This window comes from Scyliorhinus torazame, chromosome 2 (genome assembly GCF_047496885.1).
Source record: "Scyliorhinus torazame isolate Kashiwa2021f chromosome 2, sScyTor2.1, whole genome shotgun sequence".
Taxonomy (NCBI): domain Eukaryota; kingdom Metazoa; phylum Chordata; class Chondrichthyes; order Carcharhiniformes; family Scyliorhinidae; genus Scyliorhinus; species Scyliorhinus torazame.
In genome coordinates this window covers 381,025,376-381,049,766 of record NC_092708.1, presented here as the reverse complement: position 1 = coordinate 381,049,766, position 24,391 = coordinate 381,025,376, and the positions used below count along the sequence as shown (strand labels likewise).

The 24,391-nt window shown below is 44.8% G+C and overlaps 1 protein-coding gene across 1 annotated transcript in view; it reads left to right on the top strand.

The window, feature by feature from the left end:
* The window catches only part of LOC140405135 (serine palmitoyltransferase 2-like), a 150,808-nt gene that overhangs the window by 63,927 nt on the left and 62,490 nt on the right, over positions 1-24,391 (top strand). Inside the window, exons 6-9 of the mRNA XM_072493586.1 lie at positions 1,130-1,223; positions 7,012-7,117; positions 15,068-15,287; positions 18,016-18,142. Coding sequence (XP_072349687.1) covers positions 1,130-1,223; positions 7,012-7,117; positions 15,068-15,287; positions 18,016-18,142 — 547 coding nt within the window. The remainder of the gene's footprint in view (positions 1-1,129; positions 1,224-7,011; positions 7,118-15,067; positions 15,288-18,015; positions 18,143-24,391) is intronic.

Below are 24,391 nucleotides of genomic sequence, written 5' to 3'. Positions count from 1 at the left end.
CTGGTAGATGTGATTTATAAATGTCAACAGCTCGCTGGAACATCTAATTCCAGCCCTATGCGTTGACCTGCAAAATGCTCAGATTATATACGAACTAATGGCCACCATCCAATCTCCTTTGAGGAGGTGGTTGGCAGGAGTTTTGGAAAAGTTTCAACTCTTGGTTTCTCCTGTGCCTGCCAGATGATGTGCTCAGAGATGCCCTCAATGATCTGAACTGTCACCACACAGGTGTGTGAGAGCAGCCTGGAGACTGTTATGCCCTTTGTTACTTTTAGATGGGAGGGAGAGGGTTTACTGTGAAATAAATTGCTTATTAACAGGATGTTAACTTGCCTGCTTTCTCTCGTGGAATGAATCCACTCTTTTTAAATTAGGAGTGCAAAATTATTTTTGTCCCATTGGGGGGCAATTTAGCGTGGCCAATCCACCTACCCTGCACATCTTTGGGTTGTGGGGGTGAGACCCATGCAGACGCTGGGAGAATGTGCAAACCACACGGACAGTGACCTGGGATCGAACCCCAGTCTTCAGCGCTGTAGGCAGTAGTGCTGACCACTGCACCACCGTGCTGCCCAGAATGAATTCACTCTTAAATAGACTGTATCCCCTAAAGGAATTGAGGTTCATATTCAGATCTTGTGATCTGACATGATGTGGAGTTCGGCCTGCTGACGTTGAGTGAGCGCATTTATGCCCACAGGTTACACAATGACATCCACGTTGCAGGATTAAAATCTTAATTAATAAAATTAAGTGATCATTAACAGTGGTCTACTGAGCATTAACAATCTGTCAGTACGTTTGCTCTTAGACCATCCCTCTACCAGTACAATAAAGTATAGCAGAGCCTGTGGAGGTTCATTTGGAGCATTCCCTGAAAAGTATTAATTGTTGGCAATATGCTGCAAGTTGTCAGGTGGGTCTTCATACCCTCTGTTTCCCATTTGACTACGTCCTAATTTCCGTTGTTTTGAAGCAGCTTTGAACAGAGACTTGTCGCTTTGCATGCAGAGAGCTATGGGTGGAAGAGAAGTGCATTTTTGCAAACTTGAGTCCATCAGGTTAGAATAAAACAAAACAACGTTCTAACGTTTTTTTTTCTAAAATTCTTGTTTTCCACCTTCAGGGCTGTCTGATCCTGAGTGATGAGCTAAATCATGCATCGTTGGTGCTTGGAGCCAGACTTTCAGGTGCAACCATCCGAGTTTTCAAGCACAACAGTAAGTAGAAATAAAGCTTGACCAGTGGAGACAGGGAACATACTGAGATAAAGGCAGAATAATGGATACCTGGGTGCAAACTGCAAGAGCTGTTCGCGAGCACCGGGGTTGTATTTGTTTTCCTTTTACTGATGTCAATTTATATAATATTTATATATTTGTTGAAACTTCACAATCATAACTTCTCAGGTTCTTGAACCCTCAGCTGTTCAGCCAAGTGAGCCCCACAAATCGACAGCTCCCCAGTTCAACCAATCTGTACTAAGTTATTCATACTGGCCAGATGTGTTATAGAGGCCTTGACATCTAGATTAGAAATGGTGATCAATCCTGCTTCTGATCACTATCCAGAGCATTTTGCTAGATGTGGAGGTATGGCTATCATACCGGAGTCATAGAATTCCTAAAATGCAGAAGGAGGCCATTCAGCCCATCGAGTCTGCACCGACCCTCTAAAAGAGCATCCTACCTAGGCCCAATTCCCGTAACCCCACCCAATGTGCACATATTTTGGACTATGGGCGGAAACTGGAGCACCCGGAAGAAGCCCGCGCAGGTACTGGGAGAAAGTGCAAACCCCACACAGTCGCCCAAGTCCAGAATTGAACGCAGATCTCTGGTGCAGTGAGGCAGCAGTGCTAACCATTGTGCCTCCGTGCCGCCCCAAAGTCGATTTTAACTTTGTTGTGGTCATTTAAGAGTGGACTCTGGACAGGGTGATAGCCCTGAATGGTGGCCAAGCAATTTGTACAGCTTATTACTGCTGAAAAACTGAAACTTTTGGAGAGTACCCTGGCATCGCATTGGCGTTTACAGACCTGTTGAGTTGCAGTGGTTCATACCCTTGGTTTCCCATCTGACTAGGTCCCAATTCCCACTGTTGGGATAGCTCTGAACAGGCTTGTTACTTTTCCAGAGAGGGAACTGTGGAATTGTCAGTTTGAGCTGCATTTTCTTCAGGGGGTGATGATCTCTGGCACAGACAGGAAGGGCTGAATCTCCATCTGTGCCATAAATTTCCTGTGTTCCTGTTTCCATGCTGTGATCGCCCTAAAGTATTATGCATGATGATGATGGTTCACCAATGGCACTGCCAAAGATTGTTCAGTAGCTTGCTGTTTCTGTACCCAGTGTTTATCATAGGAAATGTTTTGTAGCTGTTGAGCAAATTCCAGAAAGGATGCATTCCACCTCCAGTTTACTTGTTACAGTGGGCTGGGCATAACCCAACAAAAGCTTAAATTGTGTGGAAATGCAATAACACGCAAATCAGCATCTGGGATTGAAACATTTTGGGGGAAGAGTGTCTTTTCATTAGAACCAAGAACTTGCTAATCCGGTTTTTGGTTACCGTCGCTTTTATTTGTGCTTCCTTAAGGATGGGCTGAGATCTGTATAAATAATTGTAAATATTTTGCATGTGACAAGGCTTATTAACTTAATTCAAATGTTAAACTGTGCTAAGTAAATCCCATTGCTTAATGTGGTGACGACTGACTACCAATCATTGAACCAGTTCACTTGCATTGTGAATTCTTCCTCTATTAGTGCCCTGCTCACAGATTTAACAGTGAAGTAGCATCATTGTTTTACAGAGGGAGAGGACACGGGCAAATGATTCATTTGTTTATTGTTCATTAAAAGCAAGGTATTTTGAGGAATAAACCAATGTCCATGAAAACGATATGTTGTGGGATTATTAAATTCATTTAAAAGGTGCTTATGAACCTAATGGGCTGGAAACCTATTTCTTTGAAGAGGTGAATTGTTCATGGCCATATTTCTGACAACTTGCATCAGTTCAACAATTTTGCATTAGCTACTTGGAGACTGGGAGTGGTCTAGTCTGCTCATTTTAATTCATTCTCGGGATATAGGCATCACTGGCGAGGCTGGCACTTATTGCTTATTCCTGGGTATCCTCAGGATGGTGGGTCACCACCTTTAACCTCAGCTGAGGCATTAATGGCTGAAGGAAGGGGGCATTCAACTAGCTTGATGACTGCAGCTAAATCTGAGGAATAATTCTATGTAGGAGGAAGGTGGAAGCTGATTATTGAAGTATAATCGTAGCCTTTACCTCCAGGGCAGCATGGCGGCACAGTGGTTAGTACTGCTGCCTCATGGCGCCAAGGACCCGGGTTCGATCCCAGGTCACTGCCGTTGTGGAGTTTGCACATTCTCCCCGTGTCTGCGTGTGTCTCACCCCCACAACCCAAAAAGATGTGCAGGGTAGGTGAATTGGCCAAGCTAAGTTGCCCCTTAATTGGGAAAAAAAGAATTGGGTACTCTAAATTTTAAATAAATAAATAAAACAAAAAAGTAACCTTTACCTCCATTTTAGAGCTTGTCTGCGATATGCAAATGGGGGTTTTCACCTCCTCAAAACCATCCTTTCAACCCAAATCTAAGAACGAGCATTTTATTTTTACTTCATGTCATGGTCATAGATTCAAAGACCATGTAGAAGAAGAGGAATGAAAGGAATTAGATCAGGTCCTTTTTTTAAGAAAAAACTTTCTTAACCTTCAGATGTATTGACTAATTAAAAATGGCGGATGGCCATGCTAAGTCCAAAACGTTCACCTTTTTATCATTTAAATGAACAGAGCTTAAGTATTGCTGAAAAGAGACATGCTGTCAACTCTTGTCTTGCCCTCATCAGGACAGATAGCAAAAGGACTTCCGGTGGTGACGTGTAGGTGGAAGTTGCACATTGGGTAGCTCCTGCTAGGGTCTCTGGTGTTTGGACTTTTATGCCCGGTTTCAGGGGTAGTTTGTGAATGAGCTGGTGCCAGAAGTTCTAAGGAACATGTGAAATGTCGAAGGCCCAGAAGGCCCTGCTGGAGCAGGGGGTGAGCGAAGGTCCACTGTGGAGCCAGGCTGCGAATCCTGCAGGAAGAAGGATGGCGGAAGTTGGGTCGACAGGTTGGGCCACTCCCCTCGGTTTAGCACAGGGCTAAATCGCCGGCTTTTAAAGCAGACCAAGGCAGGCCAGCAGCACGGTTCAATTCCCGTACCAGCCTCCCCGAACAGGCGCCGGAATGTGGCGACTAGGGATTTTTCACAGTAACTTCATTTGAAGCCTACTTGTGACAATAAGCGATATTCATTTCATTTTAATTTCAGTGGAAACTCTGAACGAGATGATGTAGACATGGAGTCCGGTCTCCTAGAAGCCATATTCTGGGTGGCTGATCAGCCCGAGTTGCAGGGGGGGGGGGGGGGGGGCAGATTTGCCTCGCTGATTGCTCGTGGGGGGGAGGGAGGAGGAGAGACCAGCTGAAGTTTCTGACCCTGGAAAAGGTGAAGTTTGCTCTTGAGGGGAGCGAGTGATATGTTCTACAATTGTTGGGGTTTGTTCATCATGCATTTTTGTGAGTTGGCTACCGTGGTCTGTTTAGGGGGTGGGGGTGCAGTTTGGGTGGGCAAGGAAGGGTTTTGTGGGGTGGTTTTGTTTGTAAATTTGTTGAGTAAAAATACTGTTTATATAAAAAAGACAGATCACAAGATTGCCAAGTAAAGGGAACAGTTTATACTGTACGAGAAGAATGTGCTAACTGGTTGGCAAGTGGGCTCTGGTAGAGGCGTTATCATGAAGAATGCAGTAGGGAACGGTTAACTGCCAAGCCTTTGTTCAAATTCAAACCAGGCAGACTTACTCTGGCCAGAGCATTGCCATGGGGATGAGAATGAATGGATGTTCTCCAAGGTTTTATTTAGTTTTTTAAAATGTGCAATGTGTGGACAGGGCCCCGTGTGCGGATATTTGTGACTTCTAGCATGTATAAGCGCACCACACTGCTACCCGACTGATGGTAAATTGGTTTTCAGTGTAATTCTTAACACAGTCAGGATTGTTTAGCAAGAGTTGTCAAATCACAGAATCATATCTAATGTTGAACACTTTTGAGCTTTGCAAGCACAGTTGGGTGCAGTCAGTACTTTACCTTTGGCTGTTTGCAACAGGTGCAAGCGGCTTGCTTTGTTCCACCAGTCAGATGTCCAGCCTACATCATAGAATCATAGAATTTACAGTGCAGAAGGAGACCATTCGGTCCCTCAAGTCTGCACCGGCCCTTGGAAAGAGCACCCTACTTAAGCCCACACCTCCACCCTATCCCAGTAACCCCACCTAACCTTTTTGGACACCAAGGACAATTTAGATGGCCAACCCACCTAACCTGCACATCTTTGGACTGTGGGAGGAAACCGGAGCACCCGGAGGAAGCCCACACAGACACACGAGAACATGCAGACTCCGCACAGACAGTGACCCAAGCCGGGAATCGAACCTGGGACCCTGAAGCTGTGAAGCAACAGTGCTAACCACTGTGCTACCGTACCGAGGTAATCTAAAATTGTCCCGGTGCAAGGTCAGACATGAGGGGATTTAAGAAATAGTCCCACCTCCAAGGCAAGATGCACTTAGCATTGGAATAATGCAGTATTTGCTTGCTTCTTTCTCCTGCCCTCAGCCAATTATACTGTATGAGAAGAACGGGTAATTGGTTGGCAAGTGGGCTCTGGTAGAGGCGTCATCATAAAGAATGCAGTAGGGAACGGGTAACTGCCAAGCCTTTGTTCAAATTCAAACCAGCTAAATTAATTAGCGAAATTAAACAATTTCAGTAAAATTGTAAACTAATGGCAGGCTGTGTAAGTGCTATATTTAACTTCACAATCCTGGGGAGACTGTAACATTGTGGTAATTTCAATGGAATAGTAATCCAGAGGCCCAGGCTATTGCTGTGGGGGCATGAGTTCAAACCCCACCCCAATAGCTGTGGAATTTAAATTCAATTAATAAAGATCTGGAAATGAAAGTGGTCTCCATAATGTTGACCGTGGAACTGTCGTCAATTGTTGTAAAAATCCGTCTGGTTTCATTTAGGGAAGGAAATCTGCCATCCTTGCCTGGTCTGGCCTACATGTGTCTCCAAATTCACAGCAATGTGGTTGTCTCTTAACTGCCCTCTGAACTGGTCCAGCAAACCACTTTCAGTTCAAGGGAAATTCGGGGTGGGCAAGTAATGCTTCCCTTGCCAGCGACATCTACATTTCATGCGAGAAATTGCCGTTAGTGTTGGGTGGGGTTACTGGGTTATGGGGATAGGGTGGAGGTGTTGACCTTGGGTAGGGTGCTCTTTCCAAGAGCCGGTGCAGACTCGATGGGCCGAATGGCCTCCTGCACTGTAAATTCTATGATAAATAAAAATGATAAATAAAAATTCCACTAGTTCAATCTGAATGTGCAGTGATCATAGGAAGAGGAGCAGGTCATTCAACCACCCCAACCTGTTCAACCATTTAATTAACTTGTTGATCTGTATATTCATTCTGTTTTCCTTGCCTTGGTTATTCTAACCTTTATTACCCTTGAATAACGGAAATTATAAGTCTTACTTCTGACATTTTTAATACATCCCAGCCTCCACTGCCTTTTGGGGGTGGTATTCCAGATTTCCACTATCCTGGAATGAGATTGTAGTGGAAGCAAACGTGTTGAATTGTATTTTTTTTTTAAACTTACAACCAGGGCAGTGTGGGTTCTCTCCAGATGGCCAGCCGACGATGGGCCAAATTGCTTCACCTACTAGTATTGAACAACTGTTTGCTTCAATTCTCATTTTTTATTCTTTGCATTTGACTCTATTTGAAGGTAACAATAAGGAGCTTTTCTGTGGGTACTGACAGCTGGCCATGGCTGGAAGTACAAGCTAGTTTATCAATGGATGTTTGTGTAATGCCAGCTCCAGAGTCGTTACAATGCTTGTTTTATTTTCAGATATGCAGAGCTTGGATAAATTGCTGAAAGATGCCATTGTGCATGGGCAGCCTCGAACCCGCAGACCGTGGAAGAAGATCCTCATTGTGGTAGAGGGAATTTACAGGTACAAGCACAAGTCCATGTGAGGCCTTCTGCGCTTTGCAGTATGTTAGCCATGTTGGCTAGTGAAATGTGAGCAAGGCAGCATTCACTGCTTTGCAGGTTTTGCTGCACACGCCACAAATCTTATAACAGCCGAGCTGACATTTTAAAAATGTCACCTCCTCCCCCCTCAGTCTGCATGCCCTGTAACCTCCTGTTCCAGATGATATTTCAATCGATAAGAATACCTGACATTTACAAACTACCTTTAATGTAATAAAACATCTTGAGGTGTTTCACAGGAGTGTAACCGAATAAAATTTGACGCTGAACCACTCCAGTTAGGGGCTGGTTTAGCACTGGGCTAAATAGCTGGTTTGCAATGCAGAACAATGCCAGCAGCACGGGTTCAATTCCCGTACCAGCCTCCCCGAACAGGCGCCGGAATGTGGTGACGAGGGACTTTTCACAGTAACTTCATTGAAGTCTACTTGTGACAATAAGTGATTATTATTGCAGGGCTGGTTTAGCACGGGGCTAAATTGCTGGCTTTGAAAGCAGACTAAGGCAGGCCAGCAGCATGGTTCAATTCCCCTACCAGCCTCCCCGAACAAGCGCCGGAATGTGGTGACTAGCGGCTTTTCACAGTAACTTCATTTGAAACCTACTTGTGACAATAAGCGATTTTCAAGGAAATATTGAAAAGTTGGACAAGTTTCATGAGAGGTCATTATTAAGGAGCATCTTAAAGGAGAAACGAGAGTGAAAAAGACCCATAAGTTTAAGGAGGGAATTCTCAAGCTTTGGGTCTAGGTAGCTGAAAGCATTGTCAGCAGCCTGCACCTTTCTTGTACCTCCTATGAAGGGCAAGTGCTCTACTCCGAGCCCTGCAATGGCAAGCGATCTCTAGGAGGGCAGAGGAAACGCTCCAAGGACATTCTGAAAGCCTCCCTAAATAAATGCAACATCCCCATTGACAGGTGGCAATCACTTGCCTTAGAACGCACAAGCTGGAGAAAAAGCATCCGTTAAGGTGCCAATCACCTAGAATGTTGCAGGGTGGAGCATGCAGAGGCCATGCGTAAACAGCAGGAGAGCGCAGAATCCACTGTGTCCCACCCACCCACCTCATCAAACACCACCTGCCAAACCTGCGGCAGAGTCTGCGGATCCAGGATCGGACTATTCAGCCACCGCCGAACCCACCTCCCGGAGTGGAAGCAAGCCATCCTCGAGGTTGAGGAAATGATCAAGGCCCTTGGGATGTTCTTATGTTTTAAAAATTCTGAATATGCATTGCTGTTTTTTGTAGGTGGAATATTGAGCGAAACATGTTAATTTAAAGTTGCAGAGTTTCATTATGGACAGTACTTTTAATCCTATATAACAGGGGGCTGTATTTTAACTAAGATCCTTTATCCACCCTCTCTCTCTAGCTTCCCCTCCCATAAACATTTCTTTTCCCTTTAATTTGTGTTGAATCAATTAACTTAAATTAAATGGTGCCATGTTTTTAAATGGAATTCCAATTGCCTTATGTTCCTTCCTGTGTTAGCCATATTTGTTTTATGAAGTGCACAACTCTTCATATTCCTTGATCCATTCTTTTATGGCTTTCCATTCACTGACATCACTCTGGTGACACTCACCTGCAAATATGGTCACATAAGTAATTGGGAAATTGCAGCAGTGCAGGAAAAGGCTGTCTAAAAGATCCAGTATAAACCTGTTTTCATGTGAATATGGAAAAACGTTTTGCTAAGTTTGAAAACCACTAATTTTATTAAAACTACCTTCTATTTATCCATCCCTATTTTTAAAAAAATAAATATTTTTTTTAAATTCTGAAAATAAGTACTTTAAACAGGAGCTGCTTGTCAAAGTGTAGCTCTGATCTATTCACTTTGAGGGTGTGAGGGTGTTAGTTTAGTACAGATGCTTGCTGTTTGCATTCAGGGTCTGGCAGTAAGCTTGTGACGTTAGCATTAAACGACAGGCAAGCAGAAGTAGAATTCGGCAGGCAATTGCTGTAAAGTTGCATTAATAAGGGTTGTCTACCAGCATGTTGACATGTAGCTATCATTTTTTTAAAAGCTAATCAAATCTCCTGCTAAGAACGTGTAGCCAGCTCTTCATTTCATCTTGAGCATCCTAGGGTTTCAACATAATGAATAGCTTTGGAAAAAGTGACTAGTTTGGGTACAGTCATTTTCTGTAAACAGCACTGATGTGTTTTGGCCCACACAACAGGGAAATTCCCTGCTTCTCTCTGAAATGTTTAACATTGGCAGAATTACACAAAGCAGTCGATGGGACCAAGTGATGTGTAGATTGGATATTTGTCTGCATTACTTTTTAAAAGAATAAAAATTAACATTTTTAACACTTTTTCACCCTTACAAACAACCCCCCCCCCCCCCCCCCGTAACAAATAGAAAGAAAACGCACATAGCAAGACATAAACATGATAAAACGATATGTTACAGAACTTTGTACATTGGATTCCTCCCGTACATGCCAGTTTTCCAGATCCTTCATGTATTATCTTGCTCAAATACCCCTCAGAGAGACCCCCCGGGTTGCTGCTGCTGCTGACCGACCTTCATCTAACGCTCCGCGAGATAGTCTAGGAACGGTTGCCACCGCCTGTAGCACCCCTGCGCAGAGCCTCTCGAGGCAAACTTTATCCTGTCTAGCTTGATAAACCCTGCCATATCATTTATCCAGGCCTCCACGCTGGCGGGCTTCACCTCCTTCCACATTAGCAAGATCCTTCGCCGGGCTACTAGGGACGCAGAGGCCAGAATGCCGGCCTCCTTCGCCTCCTGCACTCCTGGCTCGTCCACTACTCCAAATAGTGCTAGCCCCCAGCTTGGCTTGACTTGGGCTTTCACCACCTTAGATATTGTTCCCGCCACTCCCCTCCAGAACCCCTCCAGTGCCGGGCATGACCAAAACATATGGACATGGTTCGCCAGACTTCCTGAGCACCTCCCACATCTATCCTCTACCCCAAAGAACCTAATCAGCCTCGCCCCCGTCATGTGTGCTCGGTGAACCACCTTAAATTGTATCAGGCTAAGCCTGGCACACGAGGAAGAGGAATTAACCCTACCTAGGGCATCAGCCCATTGCCCCTCCTCTTTGTCTGCATTGCTGAGCAGTACTCACCAGCACTTTTCTTTTTAAAAATGTTTTTATTCTCCATTTTCACATTTTCCTTAAATTTACACCCCACCCACAAACAGTAAACGGTAACAAATACAAAATCAATCCCCTTAACAATACCAACAATCCCATCCTCCCACCACCCCAAACAATGGCCCACCTGTCAATATATGCATCCAATAAAACAAACCCTTCCACGGTGGCAACAAAAAAACAAACAAGTCCGGGACCGCCCATGGTCACCATTGACCTATAGAGTCCACCCTCTACACTCCACTCCCTCCAACCTCTGAAGAGTACCGTACATGATACCCAAGAGTGGTGGTTCCCCCCCCCCCCCAGTCTCCAACTCCTCCCGTTCACTGCCTCTTGTAAAACTCCTCCTCCCAACCTCGGTTCCTTCCCCCCAACTTTCCACCCCGGCTAGACCACTCGGACCCTGTTCTGCCAGGCTCCGATGGCCGCAGCCCCTCCACCTCCACCTCACTCCCGTTCACTGGCCAGCTAAAACCGGCCAGCGTGGAGGCCCCCGCCCGGGTCCCTTTTCCCCCTTGCCCGGCCCTAGGAAAGCCCAGAAATCCCCTTTTAGCACACAAACCCCGCATATCCAACTACACCCCAAAGAGCCCTCATTTCGAGTGAAAGTCCCATCCCTTCCCTTGTCCAAATATATACAACATTGGCTCCTTTAGCCCATACACCCGCACGCAGTGAAACAAAAAAGAAGAAAATACAGTCATGAGGTTACATCGGCACATGGCCATTTCTCAGTTCTGCCACAGTCCGTCTGCCTTCGCAAACTCCTCCGCTGCTTCCGCCGCTCCAAAATAAAAGTCCCTGAGCTTGTAAGTCACCCTCAGCTTCGCTGGATATACAATGCCACACTGCACCTTGCTAATGTACAGTGCCCTCTTCACCGGGTTGACGGCAGCCTGCCTCCTCGCCAGCTCCACCGTAAAGTCCTGGTATACACTTATACCAGCTCCAGCCCAATGCACCACCCTCTTCTGCTTGGCCCAGCTCAGGACCTTCTCCTTCACACTGTACCTACGGGAGCACAGAGTCACTACCCTTGGCTCACTCGCCTTTGGTACAGGCCTCCACGACCGATGAGCCCGATCCAGTTCATATCGGGAGGGATCCTTCCCCCTCCCCCAATAGTTTCGCCAGCATCACGGCAAAATACTCCTCAGTCCTTCAACTCCTTAGGGCAGCCCCACAATCCTCGAATTCTGTCGCCTGGATCTGTTTTCCAGGTCTTCCATTTTTCCTCGCAGATCCTTGTTAATGTCCATCACTTTCCGCATCTCCTTCCCCATCGAGGCAAGTTGATCACCGTGCTGCAATAACGTCTCCTCCACTTCCTTCAGCGCCTCCCCTTGCTCTTGCACCTCCACCACTGCGCTCGCCACCGCCGTAGTCCCCGGGGAAATCGCCTCCTCCACCAGCACACTCAACCTCCCTCATCTCCTTCCTCATTGTCTCCATGTATTTTGTAAACTGCTTTTCGAATTCCGCAGCCATCACTTTAGTCATTTCTTCAGCCGTAAGCAATGCGGCCTCCCCTGGTGCTCCAGCCTCCGTTTTCCTTGGTGACCCCGCGGTGACCTTTCCACACCCCGACGGACCTTCAGCTGTTTTCCTTACGGACGTTCTTTTGCTCACCCTCGACATTTTTCTTCACTGTGCCTTCACTCTGCCGCCTCTGTGCCTTCTCCCTGCTTTTGCCGCCTCCGTGGACCCTGGGACCGGGCTTAAAGCCCTGAAAATGCCGTTCCCAAATGGGAGCCCTCCATTGTGCGGCTGCCTCCCAGAAGTCCCCCACTCACCAGTACTTTAACCAACTGATTTAACCAGCGGCTCAGAATTGTGGTGTTGATAACCAGAGTTTTAGCACCGTTGATCTTCATTGCTGTCAACCTGAAAGAGAATTGAACGGAGAGCTGCCTAGCTGTGCAGCGTGCTCAGGGGCCCTTCAACAAGGTTTGCAGCAAAAGCTGCTGACTCCAGTGGGGCAAGAGGTGCTATCAATTTAACCAAACTGTCACTACTTGTAATGAATAGCTTCCTATGAATTCAAAGGCATAATCTGAATTTGCAAAATCTCAAATACAAAGGTGTGAATACATGTTGGGTTTGTTATCATCTGTAAGGGAAGGACAAGTTACATGTCACATCCTTTCAAATATGGGTTTCTATTGTAAATATTGCCCTGTCTTTTGCTTGTAGTTTGTACAGTGCTCAGTTTTCTGCATGAAAGATTTTATATAAATTCCAGTATTATCTTGGAGTTTTTTTTTGTTAAAAGTCATAATTATACATTTATATGGATGGCTGAGTTGTGTTCTTGGAGTCTCGGTCCCTCTTTCATTTGAGTTTTGAGTGTGATTCACTCGAACAGGAATTAGTCTGTAGGTGCTGAAGTTTGTCAGCTTGCCAACCATCTAAGTTGAATTTTATATTTGGTTTGCATTTCAAATATGATTGCGTCAAAATGTTGTGGAGCTGGATTTGACCCCTTTGTTTTACAGAGGGTCCTTAACTTCTAATTATAGCCTGATATAGTAATCCGAGTGGGAAAGTAGCTCAGCACCTTGAATCTTCAGTCACCTAGTCAATAAAGGGCAGGAAAGTTAGTTCATGCTACCCTTGTGAAATAGCTAGAATGTTTCTCCATTGCGTTGGGGGATCTACTTTCCAGAGAACAGCCTCCATTGTGGCTCTTGTGCTTTTACGCTCTTCGTCAGTCTCTGCTCTTATTCTGGACTTTGTGATAATCTGGAAAGCAAACACTGACTCCATGTATGATACTGCTGACCCATGGTATATTTCTCAACTCTCCCCTTTGTGGCTGGATATGTGATGCCACCTAACCTGCGTCCTGATCTTTGGTTGTTTACATCATGGATTTCAGGCGGCTGAGGGAAATCTGCAGTGTCTACTGTTGCCTATGCTCCTCCAGGGCAAGCCTGCTACAAAAGACACTTGCTGCAGTGGTCTTGGGGGAGCTCACTACCTCTTGCCGAGGCTATGCCACTGATTGAGCTTAATGATAAATGTTTTATCTGCACACTTACTGTGCTGCTGCTCAGCATCCAAGGGTTCGCTGAAGCTACAACAGTATCGAATCAGCATAAAATGCAACAATGGCATCACCAAAATATGTTAACATTAAGAATTTTTACTGTAACTGATGTAGTCATTTCATTTTGACTTGTGTGCTTTTCTTTTCAGTGTTAAATGATTAAGATAACTGCATTTAATGCCCACAAATTAAATACTTGCTTGTTGGGTCCATTGCAGTGTTAATGTAATGCAGCACGGTAGCACAAGTGATTAGCACTGTGGCTTCACAGCGCCAGGGTCCCAGGTTCGATTCCCCGCTGGGTCACTGTCTGTGCGGAGTTTGCACGTTCTCCCCGTGTATTAGTGAGAGGCAGCACGGTTTTGTGAAGGGGAGGTCGTGTCTCACTAACTTGATCGAGTTTTTCGAGGAGGTCACTAAGATGATTGATGCAGGTAGGGCAGTAGATGTTGTCTATATGGACTTCAGTAAGGCCTTTGACAAGGTCCCTCATGGTAGACTAGTACAAAAGGTGAAGTCACACGGGATCAGGGGTGAACTGGCAAGGTGGATACAGAACTGGCTAGGCCATAGAAGGCAGAGGGTAGCAATGGAGGGATGCTTTTCTAATTGGAGGGCTGTGACCAGTGGTGTTCCACAGGGATCAGTGCTGGGACCTTTGCTCTTTGTAGTATATATAAATGATTTGGAGGAAAATGTAACTGGTCTGATTAGTAAGTTTGCAGACGACACAAAGGTTGGTGGAATTGCGGATAGCGATGAGGACTGTCTGAGGATACAGCAGGATTTAGATTGTCTGGAGACTTGGGCGGAGAGATGGCAGATGGAGTTTAACCTGGACAAATGTGAGGTAATGCATTTTGGAAGGGCTAATGCAGGTAGGGAATATACAGTGAATGGTAGAACCCTCAAGAGTATTGAAAGTCAAAGAGATCTAGGAGTACAGGTCCACAGATCACTGAAAGGGGCTACACAGGTGGAGAAGGTAGTCAAGAAGGCATACGGCATGCTTGCCTTCATTGGCCGGGGCATTGAGTATAAGAATTGGCAAGTCATGTTGCAGCTGTATAGAACCTTAGTTAGGCCACACTTGGAGTATAGTGTTCAATTCTGGTCGCCACACTACCAGAAGGATGTGGAGGCTTTAGAGAGGGTGCAGAAGAGATTTACCAGAATGTTGCCTGGTATGGAGGGCATAAGCTATGAGGAGCGATTGAATAAACTCGGTTTGTTCTCACTGGAACGAAGGAGGTTGAGGGGCGACCTGATAGAGGTATACAAAATTATGAGGGGCATAGACAGAGTGGATAGTCAGAGGCTTTTCCCCAGGGTAGAGGGGTCAATTACTAGGGGGCATAGGTTTAAGGTGAGAGGGGCAAAGTTTAGAGTAGATGTACGAGGCAAGTTTTTTACGCAGAGGGTAGTGGGTGCCTGGAACTCACTACCGGAGGAGGTAGTGGAGGCAGGGACGATAGGGACATTTAAGGGGCATCTTGACAAATATATGAATAGGATGGGAATAGAAGGATACGGACCCAGGAAGTGTAGAAGATTGTAGTTTAGTCGGGCAGTATGGTCGGCACGGGCTTGGAGGGCCGAAGGGCCTGTTCCTGTGCTGTACATTTCTTTGTTCTTTGTAAGCCTACTTGTGACATTAATAAAGATTATTGATTGGGTGTGTTGTGTTGGATTTAGCAGTGCTGTTTTTTTGTTTCACAGTATGGAGGGCTCCATCGTCCGTTTGCCCGAGATAGTGGCTTTAAAGAAAAAGTACAAGGCTTATCTGTACCTGGATGAAGCTCACAGTATCGGGGCCCTCGGACCCAGTGGCCGAGGTGTGGTGGAATATTTTGACCTCAATCCCAAGGAGGTGGATGTCATGATGGGAACCTTCACCAAGAGTTTTGGAGCAGCTGGCGGATACATCGGTGGCAAAAAGGTATGACAATTGGTCTGGGACTGCCCATTTCATCCTTTTCATGGTGAACACTTGTGCAAGCATTGATGCACTAGATTATCGTAGGTATCGTGTCCTTGCAGATTAATTGCCTTGTGGCTAGCAGGGTATATCTGTTGGGCATTTTAAATTAATGATTTGACAGTCAGCCTAATTAATTCCACAATCGGTAAAACTGCCAGCCAGTTGGGGAATTGTCCTACTTGATCCCAGGTAACTGGAATCCAGTGCCATTACTGGTACTGAATAAGCTGTAAATAGTTTGCCTACACTGCATGCTGGTCAAGTACATGGTTTGGTTGGTTAAACTCCAACAGCACTCCTGCACACACTTGGGTCCCTACATCCTGGCCCTGCTATTGTGCTGACCGGATGGGCTGAGTGGAGTGCCCTGCTTAGTGGGACAAGGAGTAGGTAAAAAGATGTATACTTCACATTTGGCAGGCAAACCATCCAGATGGATTTCTCAATTCTTTCGTTTGGATACTTTTTGTTGTCCATGTCAGACTTTCAGTTGACTGCAAAAATAAATGACATTGAGGCCATTTGAAGTTATGGTTCAGATCTTGACAAAACTAATAAACGAGGATGAAAAGAAACCCCAATATTCCAAATTGCATATTGTTTTTTTAAAAAAAAAGCTTGAACAAACTTCTTTGGTAGAGCGGTGTGTTTTTGGATGCAGGTATGTTGGTCTCAACATCACCACCTCCTGGCGGTTACCAGTAATACTATCAGTAAACTGTCTTTAATCTTGATTCATGTATCACTTGCAAAGTTATGAGTAAGCTTACCCTGCTGCTTTTAGTTATAGATCAGTGAGTATCATTGGGGCGGCATGGTGGCACAGTGGTTACCACTGATACCTCACAGCACTGGGGATCTGGGTTCGATTCCAGCCTTGGGTGAATGTCTATGGAGTTTGCACGTTCTACATGCCTGTGGGGGTTTCCTCTAGGTGCTCCAGTTTCCTCCCACAGTCCAAAGATGTGCAGCTTGAGTGAATTGGTCATGATAAATTGCCACTTAGTGTCCAAGGTTAGGTTTGGTTACTGGGATAGGCCAGGGTGTGGGCCTAGGGTAGGGTGCTCTTTCGGAGAGTTGGTGCAGTTTTGATCGGCTGAATGGCCTCCTTCTGCGCTGTAGGGATTCTATGGAGAACCTGAATCGGGCTAGCCATGTTAAATATTGTGGTTACTTGAGCTGGTCAGAGGCTAGGAACTCTGCAGCGAGTAACGTACCACCTGACTCTCCAAAGTCTGTCCAGCATCTACAACACAAAACAACCCATCCAGAACAAAGCAGCCCACTAAATTTACACCCCTTCCACAAACATTTACTTCACCACCGACCCACAGTGACAGCAGTGTGTATTATCTACAACATGAACTGCAGAAACTCCCCAAGCCCCTTTAGACAGCATCATCAAAACCCACGACCATCTAGAAGGACAAGGACAGCAGATACCTGGAAACGCCACCACCTGGAAGTTCCCCTCCAAGTCACTCGCCATCCTGACTTGGAAATATATCACCGTTCCTTCACTGTTACTGGGTGAATCCTGGAACACTGTAGATGTACCTACACCACGTGGACTTGTGGTTGAAGACAGCTCACCACAACTTGCAGGCAATTTGGAATGGTTTGGAAATGCAGACATAGCCAACAAAATCCCATAAAGGAATTAAAAAAAAAAAACAACAACATATAAATGGCTTGTCTTTGGAAATCATGCATTTGAGCCATGTATGCAACACTTGAAAATGTTCCAACAGTGGTAAATGTAATGTTGAGATTATTGGAACCTTGAGATACTTGCTAAATTTAGGCCAGCTCATTTAAGAAAAAAACAAATGTTTGATTGTGAATGTAGTATGAGGTTGCTGACCATGCCTTGCCTCTAATGTATCAAGGTCATTGGTGCAAAACTGCTACAGCTGATAGTGTTGCAGTATATGGAGCACTGCAGAATTTCCATGGCCAACATCTGATGTGATGTACTGAATTTAACACATTTGACTTTGTGAGATAAGTGTATTGCTGTTTTTTTTCCCCTGATTTGTAAGTAAACCTAGGCCCATTTTTTACTCTAGGTTTTAAAGCCTTGGTAAATGTGTGGGTTTATTATTGATTGTTTTTCTGAAGCTGAGAGTAAGTTCTTCACTGGTTGAAGATTGGAAATTGTTCCACATTTCATGAATACACCTAACCTGAGGGAACCTTGCCGGTTAACAAATTATTAATTTCCTAATACCATCTCTTCTGTTGGTCAAAGTAATCCACGCTTTATTGATCTTAATTGGCAAAAAAACATACAAAACTACAGCATGGGACACAGATGTGTATTTATCGATTAATTGTGGAACTTGGATGTCAGTTAAACTAATTTTTCTAAGTTAAGCAGCTCATAAAGAGAGAACAGCTATGTTCGTTTTGAACTTGTCTTTACAAGGTCTCCTGTCTGCCAGCAATGCTTGAGTTTAAACATAGCTGTCAAGGTAGGAAGTTCTGGCATTCCATACACCGCTCTGGGCTTCAGTTCAGTATTTGAGAAGTCTATAAAAACTAATTGTGCACTGAAACTTGTATAAGCACACAAACCTTTGGAGAAATCAATAACTGAGTTTACAAGCTATCAGCAGTTTATTGATTTTCATCTTTTATCACCTAGCGCAAAATAGCTTAACAAATATTTGTATCTCCATTGCAGGAGCTTGTAGACTACCTTCGGTCACATTCTCACAGCACAGTCTATGCCACCTCGATGTCTGCGCCGGTTGCAGAGCAAATCATTGCATCCATGAAATGCATCATGGGAGAAGATGGCACAACGCTTGGTAAGTCCCTTTTCCTGAGCAAAAGAAGATTCAACTTGGGGCCCGGGGAGGCTCCCAGGGCAAATGTCCACATCGTAGTATGGGAAATCCTCCAATGGCATAACCATGATTATTTTGGCCAACAGTGTGAGGTAGCAATGAAATACACTACATGTTGGGTGAAGGGGAGCAAATTGTATTGGTCGGACATTTCTTTATATGGCCATAGCGAGACTGTTGGTGTCATCTCAATTTTAGTTGTGGTGGGCCTATTATAAGAAACCTAATTGAGTCGTGTAGGTTGTTTGCTAATGACGAAGCCAGCATTTGTCTATCTCTAGTTAGTCATTATCCAGGTGGCAGCCGCAGCAGTATGTTGAGTTTCACAATCTTTCACAGTGAAGCATTTACATTATTGGGTGCAAGTGATACATGAGCATCCCAAGTTAATATTTCCGATTTGATGGGAGTGTTCAGGTTGTTTGTGTTGTGGTTCATTTGGTCACGTTATGCTGACTTTGTTCTTAAAACCGATTGGCCTAGACTGGCTTGGACTATGATTGGTCAGGATTCTGTTTGTAACCTCAAATTTTTGTAATGTTCCCCCTTCTCCGTCAGACTACGGTTTCTAGGCAAACCTTCATGCTTCCAGTGTTAGCAGCAATTTACCACCATTACAAATGCAAAATGCTGCTCGTGTTGGAAATCTGAAATCTCCCCTCCAACGATACGTGAAGTGTGTGGCTCACTATGCCCTCTGTGCCCCCTGCAGAAGAAGCTGGCCCATAACAGACAGCAGGGTGCCAGGCAGCAGGATGCCAGACTAGAGTCCTCGCACCCTACGAGGAATGAGTCCTGGAGGTTGTGAGGGTGGCTGGGGACAGATCAGTCGAGATTGGCCTGTGCTATAGGAGTAATAACCACCTGCCCTCACCCGGATGACCGGTCAGTTGCACATGCCAGCATGTTGATCCTTCTCACATACGTGCATGTGCGTGCATGCACGCACACACTTATCCCAAGAAAACACCACCATAATTGTTGCATCACAGCTGTCATCCCCACCCTCCACCAGCGCAGAGAGACACACCTCAGTAAGTGAAAGCAGTGGACTGGCTTCTGGGGCACATTCTGATGAGCACCACACAGTTGCAGGTGCACAGGTGAAGTCAGGAACATCCAGGCGAAACAGCAGTCAGAGGTCTGCTGGATCCCAGGACCCACCTGGGTCCCGTGAGATACTGAGCCTCTGGATGCTTCAGTGCCAGGGATTCCCGGCTTAGGTCACTGTCTGTGCGGAGTCTGCACGTTCTCCCCATCTCTACCTGGGGTTCCTCCGAGTGCTCCAGTTTGCTCCCACAAGTCCAGAAAGACGGGCTTGTTAGGTGAATTGGACATTATGAATTCTCCCTCCATATACCCGACCAGGTGCCGGAGTGGACCCCCCCCCTTTCCTTTTTCCCCATGTTTCGTTCTGTGATTCCCTTGGGGTTTCTCCTCTCTCCTTCACCCTCCCCCTCTGCTTCTTTCCATTGTGTGTGTCCTCATTTGTTTTTCTCCCTTCCTCTTTCTCCTCCCCCCCCCCCCCCCCCTTCCAAGTCGCTATTTACCTCGAACAGATCTTTGAACAAGCTGATGAATAGACCCCACACTTGTGGAAGCCCTCGTCTGACCCTCGAATGGTGTATTGGATCGTCTCCAGGTGGAGAAATTCCGACAGGCCTGCCAGTCAGTCTGCAGCTGTACGTGGTGCTGCTGATCGCCAGCCAAGAAGCTTCTCCAGTGTGAGATTAAGGAAGCAGAAGCCAGAGCGTCAACCCTTTTCCCCATGTGTATTCTGGATGGTCTGATACCACGAAGACTGCCACTCTCCGGCACAGCTCCTCCCTCACCCTCGCCACTTTGGGCATCTCCTCAAAGAAGGCTGTCCAGAACCCCCCAAGTCTGGGGCACTGCCTTTTTTTGTGTGGTGTTCAGATCTTCCTCGTATTGTGACTTCAGAGTCCTTAAGTCTACTCTGTAAATTACCAGTTTCAATGCTGCAATATCCTAATGTTCTGAACGTTTAAATCACAGCCGTCAGTTTGGGATGGAGGAGCAGAGTGGCAAATGTTCTCTTATTCATTGAAATGAAGATCAAATGTAATCACTGCCCATCCCTGATTGCCCTTGAGACGATGATGAGCCACCACCCTGAACTGCTGCAGTCCATATGGTATATGTATGCCCACATAGCTGCTAAATAAGATGGAAGTTTCCCCATCTATCTGGCTAATGCCGCCATGTCTGCACCATGCCTTTTCTACAAGTGCTGGCATTTGTTTCAGTCAGATACAGGAATTTGTTTTCTCATTTATGCTGGGTCCAGCTTCCTGATCTTGGAGGGACAATGGAAATCTTGGATCGCAGTGACTGGAGTTCAACATGGTCTTCTCGATGCCCGGAGGTGGCTCGCTGCCAATTTCTAACAATCTGACCTGCTGAACAGAAGTGAATTCAGAAAACTATTAAAAGTTCAGTTTTCTTTAGATGGTTTGTGTACCTTCTCTTGTGCTACAATCCCAGTTGAGATCACTGGATCGGAAGATCCTGGAATGGAACTCTGTCTCAAAAGAACGTAACATTTTAAAAATTGGAGGAACAGAGTTACAAGACTGCTAATTAGTTTAAACAACAAGAAAAACATTTATTAAACATGAAAAAGTTGGATTATGATACAATACTCCTTTACTCTCCCTTTAGCTTAACAATTACACCGAGCTTTTAGTATTAACATGGATTACAAAGTACATCTTAATTGGGGGCAGCACGGAACAGTGGTTAGCACTGATGCTACACAGCGCCAGGGACCTGGGTTAGGTTCCCGGCTTGGGTTACTGTCTGTGCGGCGTCTGCACGTTCTCCCTGTGTCTGCGTGTGTTTCCTCCCTAAAGTCCCAAAAGATGGGCTTATTAGGTGAATTGGACATTCTGAATTCTCCCTCAGTTTCCCAAACAGGCGGCGGAATGTGGCAACGAGGGGATTTTCACAGTAACTTCATTGCAGTGCCAATGTAAGCCTACTTGTGATACTAATAAAAGATTATTATTATTACTATGGTCCCATTAACACAGTTTCTTTTAAGCACACAAGATGTCTGTGGGCAAATGCTCCCCATTCTGAACCCCAAGTGAATGTTTGTGGATGTCTTCTCCGAATCCCCCCAGATGATTGTCACGTGAGTTTCCAAACTCCACTCACCAAAACACGCTTTGAAGTCTACTCTCCTAATTATACTTTCCCTTAGCGGTTTGAATTCAGAACTCCACCATGTTTTTTAAATCACACTTTTAAACCAAGCTCTGCTCCACTTACTCCAGTCCAGGATTTTACACCACCCTCTTTTAGGATATCTTTGCCTTGACTGTTGTACAAACTGCTCACAATTGCTTAAACTCTCGATTGCAAGACTATATAAAACTAGCATCAGGCATTTGGTTTGCCTTTGAAGTCTGCTATCCCACTTTAAATAATCTTTATTATTGTCACAAGTAGGCTTTCGTTACCACTGTGAAAATCCCCTAGTCGCCACACTGCGGCGCCTGTTCGGGTACACAGGGAAAATTCAGAATGTCCAATTCACTTTACAAGCACATCTTTCGGGACTTGTGGGAGGAAACGGGAGCACCCAGAGGAAATCCACGCAGACATGGGGCGAACGTACAGACTCTGCACAGACCGTGACTAAAGCGGGAATCGAACCTTGGACCCTGGCGCTGTGAAGCAACAGTGCTAACCACTATGCTACCGTGCCAACATTTCTGGTTACTGCAATTGTCTATAACTCGGAACACTTTGTTTACTCTTACTTTAATTCCTCTGAATAATACCTTGGTCTCTGCTCACTTAACTCCAGTCGTGTTAAACATTCTTTGTATCCCAACTTGTGCTTTAGGAAACCTGTCTCTTTGCAGCTCCCAACCAGTCCAGTCTTCTGGCAGAGTTCAGAGATGTTCATTCCCTGAGGTCCTGTCTCCAACAGCCCACAAATTCAGCTAAAACTTGAAACTTTTTTTTATCCTTGCAAAGATCCCAAGTTGCTAAGCAACCCCTACTACTTCTATTTATTCTTCACACTGTAGCCCCTCTTAATCACAATAGAGATGCAGTTGTAACTTAACCAACTTTCACATATGCAAACACCTTTGTCTAGCATGAATCCAAATGTAGGTTTTACCCTTCCAGGCACAGAAACATTAAACTTACCCCACTTAAAACTATACCTTATTTCTAATGTTTTCCAATATAAATCCCTTAAAAATAAAAATAAACTACCCTTGTTTTCCTAACACTTGCGTGCTCTTCAGGAATTCTATTTATTTGCTGATAACCCTGTAGAGGACCGAGACATTTCTTTGTATATTAAATGGTCCTATAGAAATGTTTGTTTAAATTAATGTAAGACATTTGATCCTTTAATTATGATCTGTGCACACAGTACAAATGGGAAATAATTTGGCATTAAGAATACCGAGTTAGGATGCATTTGGTTTAATCTTGTTCTAAGGTTACTACGGAGTTGTCTGCTTTTAAACGTTTAGCCTGATTAATTTGTTAAATTAAAGTGCTTTGTGCTAAGCCATTTATTGCATTGTGGGAAATCTGGTGGAGCAGTGTAGTAGAAAGGGGGAAAATGACCTTGTAGACAAATGGTTCTCCTTTTTGATGAATTTGGAGCAATTCCACTAAGTCGTTGCAACTTTACCCATTGATATTTTTCTAGATTAAATGCAGTGTAGATTTAAAGTTGATAGGGGAGCAGAAACACCATGGTGCCACTGGATGGTGCTGTATATGTTTGAGAGCTCCAATGTCTGACTGATTCCTCGAGTATTGGCAGCTAGCCTTTGTGGAGTAAATTTTGTAGCATTACTTTTCATCGTGCTCTACCCCTCCATCCTGTCTTCCACCTCCTACGAATAATAGTTTCCGGTTTTAAATATTTAATGCGACAGATTACAATCTGTTTGAAGTACCACACGGGTCTGTGGTTATGGAGGAAGAGTATCTTTGTTTGTAAAGCTCAAATGTTAATTATATTGTTTCTCTGTGCATGTTTGGTATTAGCATGTTAATTTTTCTTACGTTTTCAACTAAATCAGACTGAGTCAGGGTAGTAGGAGTTGGAAACTGGGGGCAAATTTGCTTTCGGCACTTGATGACCATTAACGGGCTGCCTGGTAAAGTGCAGAGCAGTTCAGATTGACAGATTTTCCTGCTCAGTCCCAACCTTGGGGAGTGTTCCTGCTACATGTATGTGACATTCCCTTTCCTACAACTGTCCTCCATACTTCTGATTTATGAGTCAGCTTATTGCTGGTTTGTGCAGAATTCCTGCCAGGCCCATGTATGCTGACAATCCGATTGATTGTTATTTATTGTCACATGTACCAAAGTACAGTGAAAAGTATTTTACTATGGCCAAGGGAACGTACACAATATGTACATAGCAGACAAAAGAATAATTGACAGTAGATTGAGACAGAGTAGATTGGCAAATGGTACATCGACTTACAGTGCAGAACAAGGGGCTAAACAATCAATACATGAGCAAGAGCAGCATAGGGCATCGTGAATAGTGTTCTTACAGGGACAGGGCCCTTTCAGAAAGATTCATTCCAGCATTTAGCGTGTTTTGAAACCTCTGCTCCTGGAGTTGCTTGCACGAGTGTTTGTCTTGGGTAATGCAACCTGAAATGTTGCTGTTCCTTAGGTTGCTGCCAACTTAACTATATTCTTCAGCTGGTTTGACCTTACCACCATGCCTGTGAGCTGAAATTGGTGCTGGTGCCTGAATGAAAGAGCTTCTTTTTTTTTTTAGCTTTACATCAGAAACTCCAACATTGCCTTTTCTTGTGTGTCTGCAACTAATTTCATTCTATTCCATTCCCCCTCTCTCTCTAAAACATATTTGTGCCATCCCTGACTGAGGGGTGAGGGGAAAGCATCTTGCAGCCAAGCTTCTGACAGTGCTGCTATTTGTGAGGCAGGATGTTGGTTCACTTTCTGACCAAGTTTATGCAGGTTTTCTCAGACACCACTAAGTATAGTTTGCTAAATGAGCCATTCAAATGAATCTCTTGGTATGGGTGTTCATGGGTATCTAATTTGTAGTGACATTCTTGCTGACATGGTGGAAAATATCTCTCTTTTTTTTTTTTTTCCTTCTCTCTAATCAACATTGTCCTCTATTGGTATTCCAATTTTGTTTTTCAAGTCATTCAAACACCG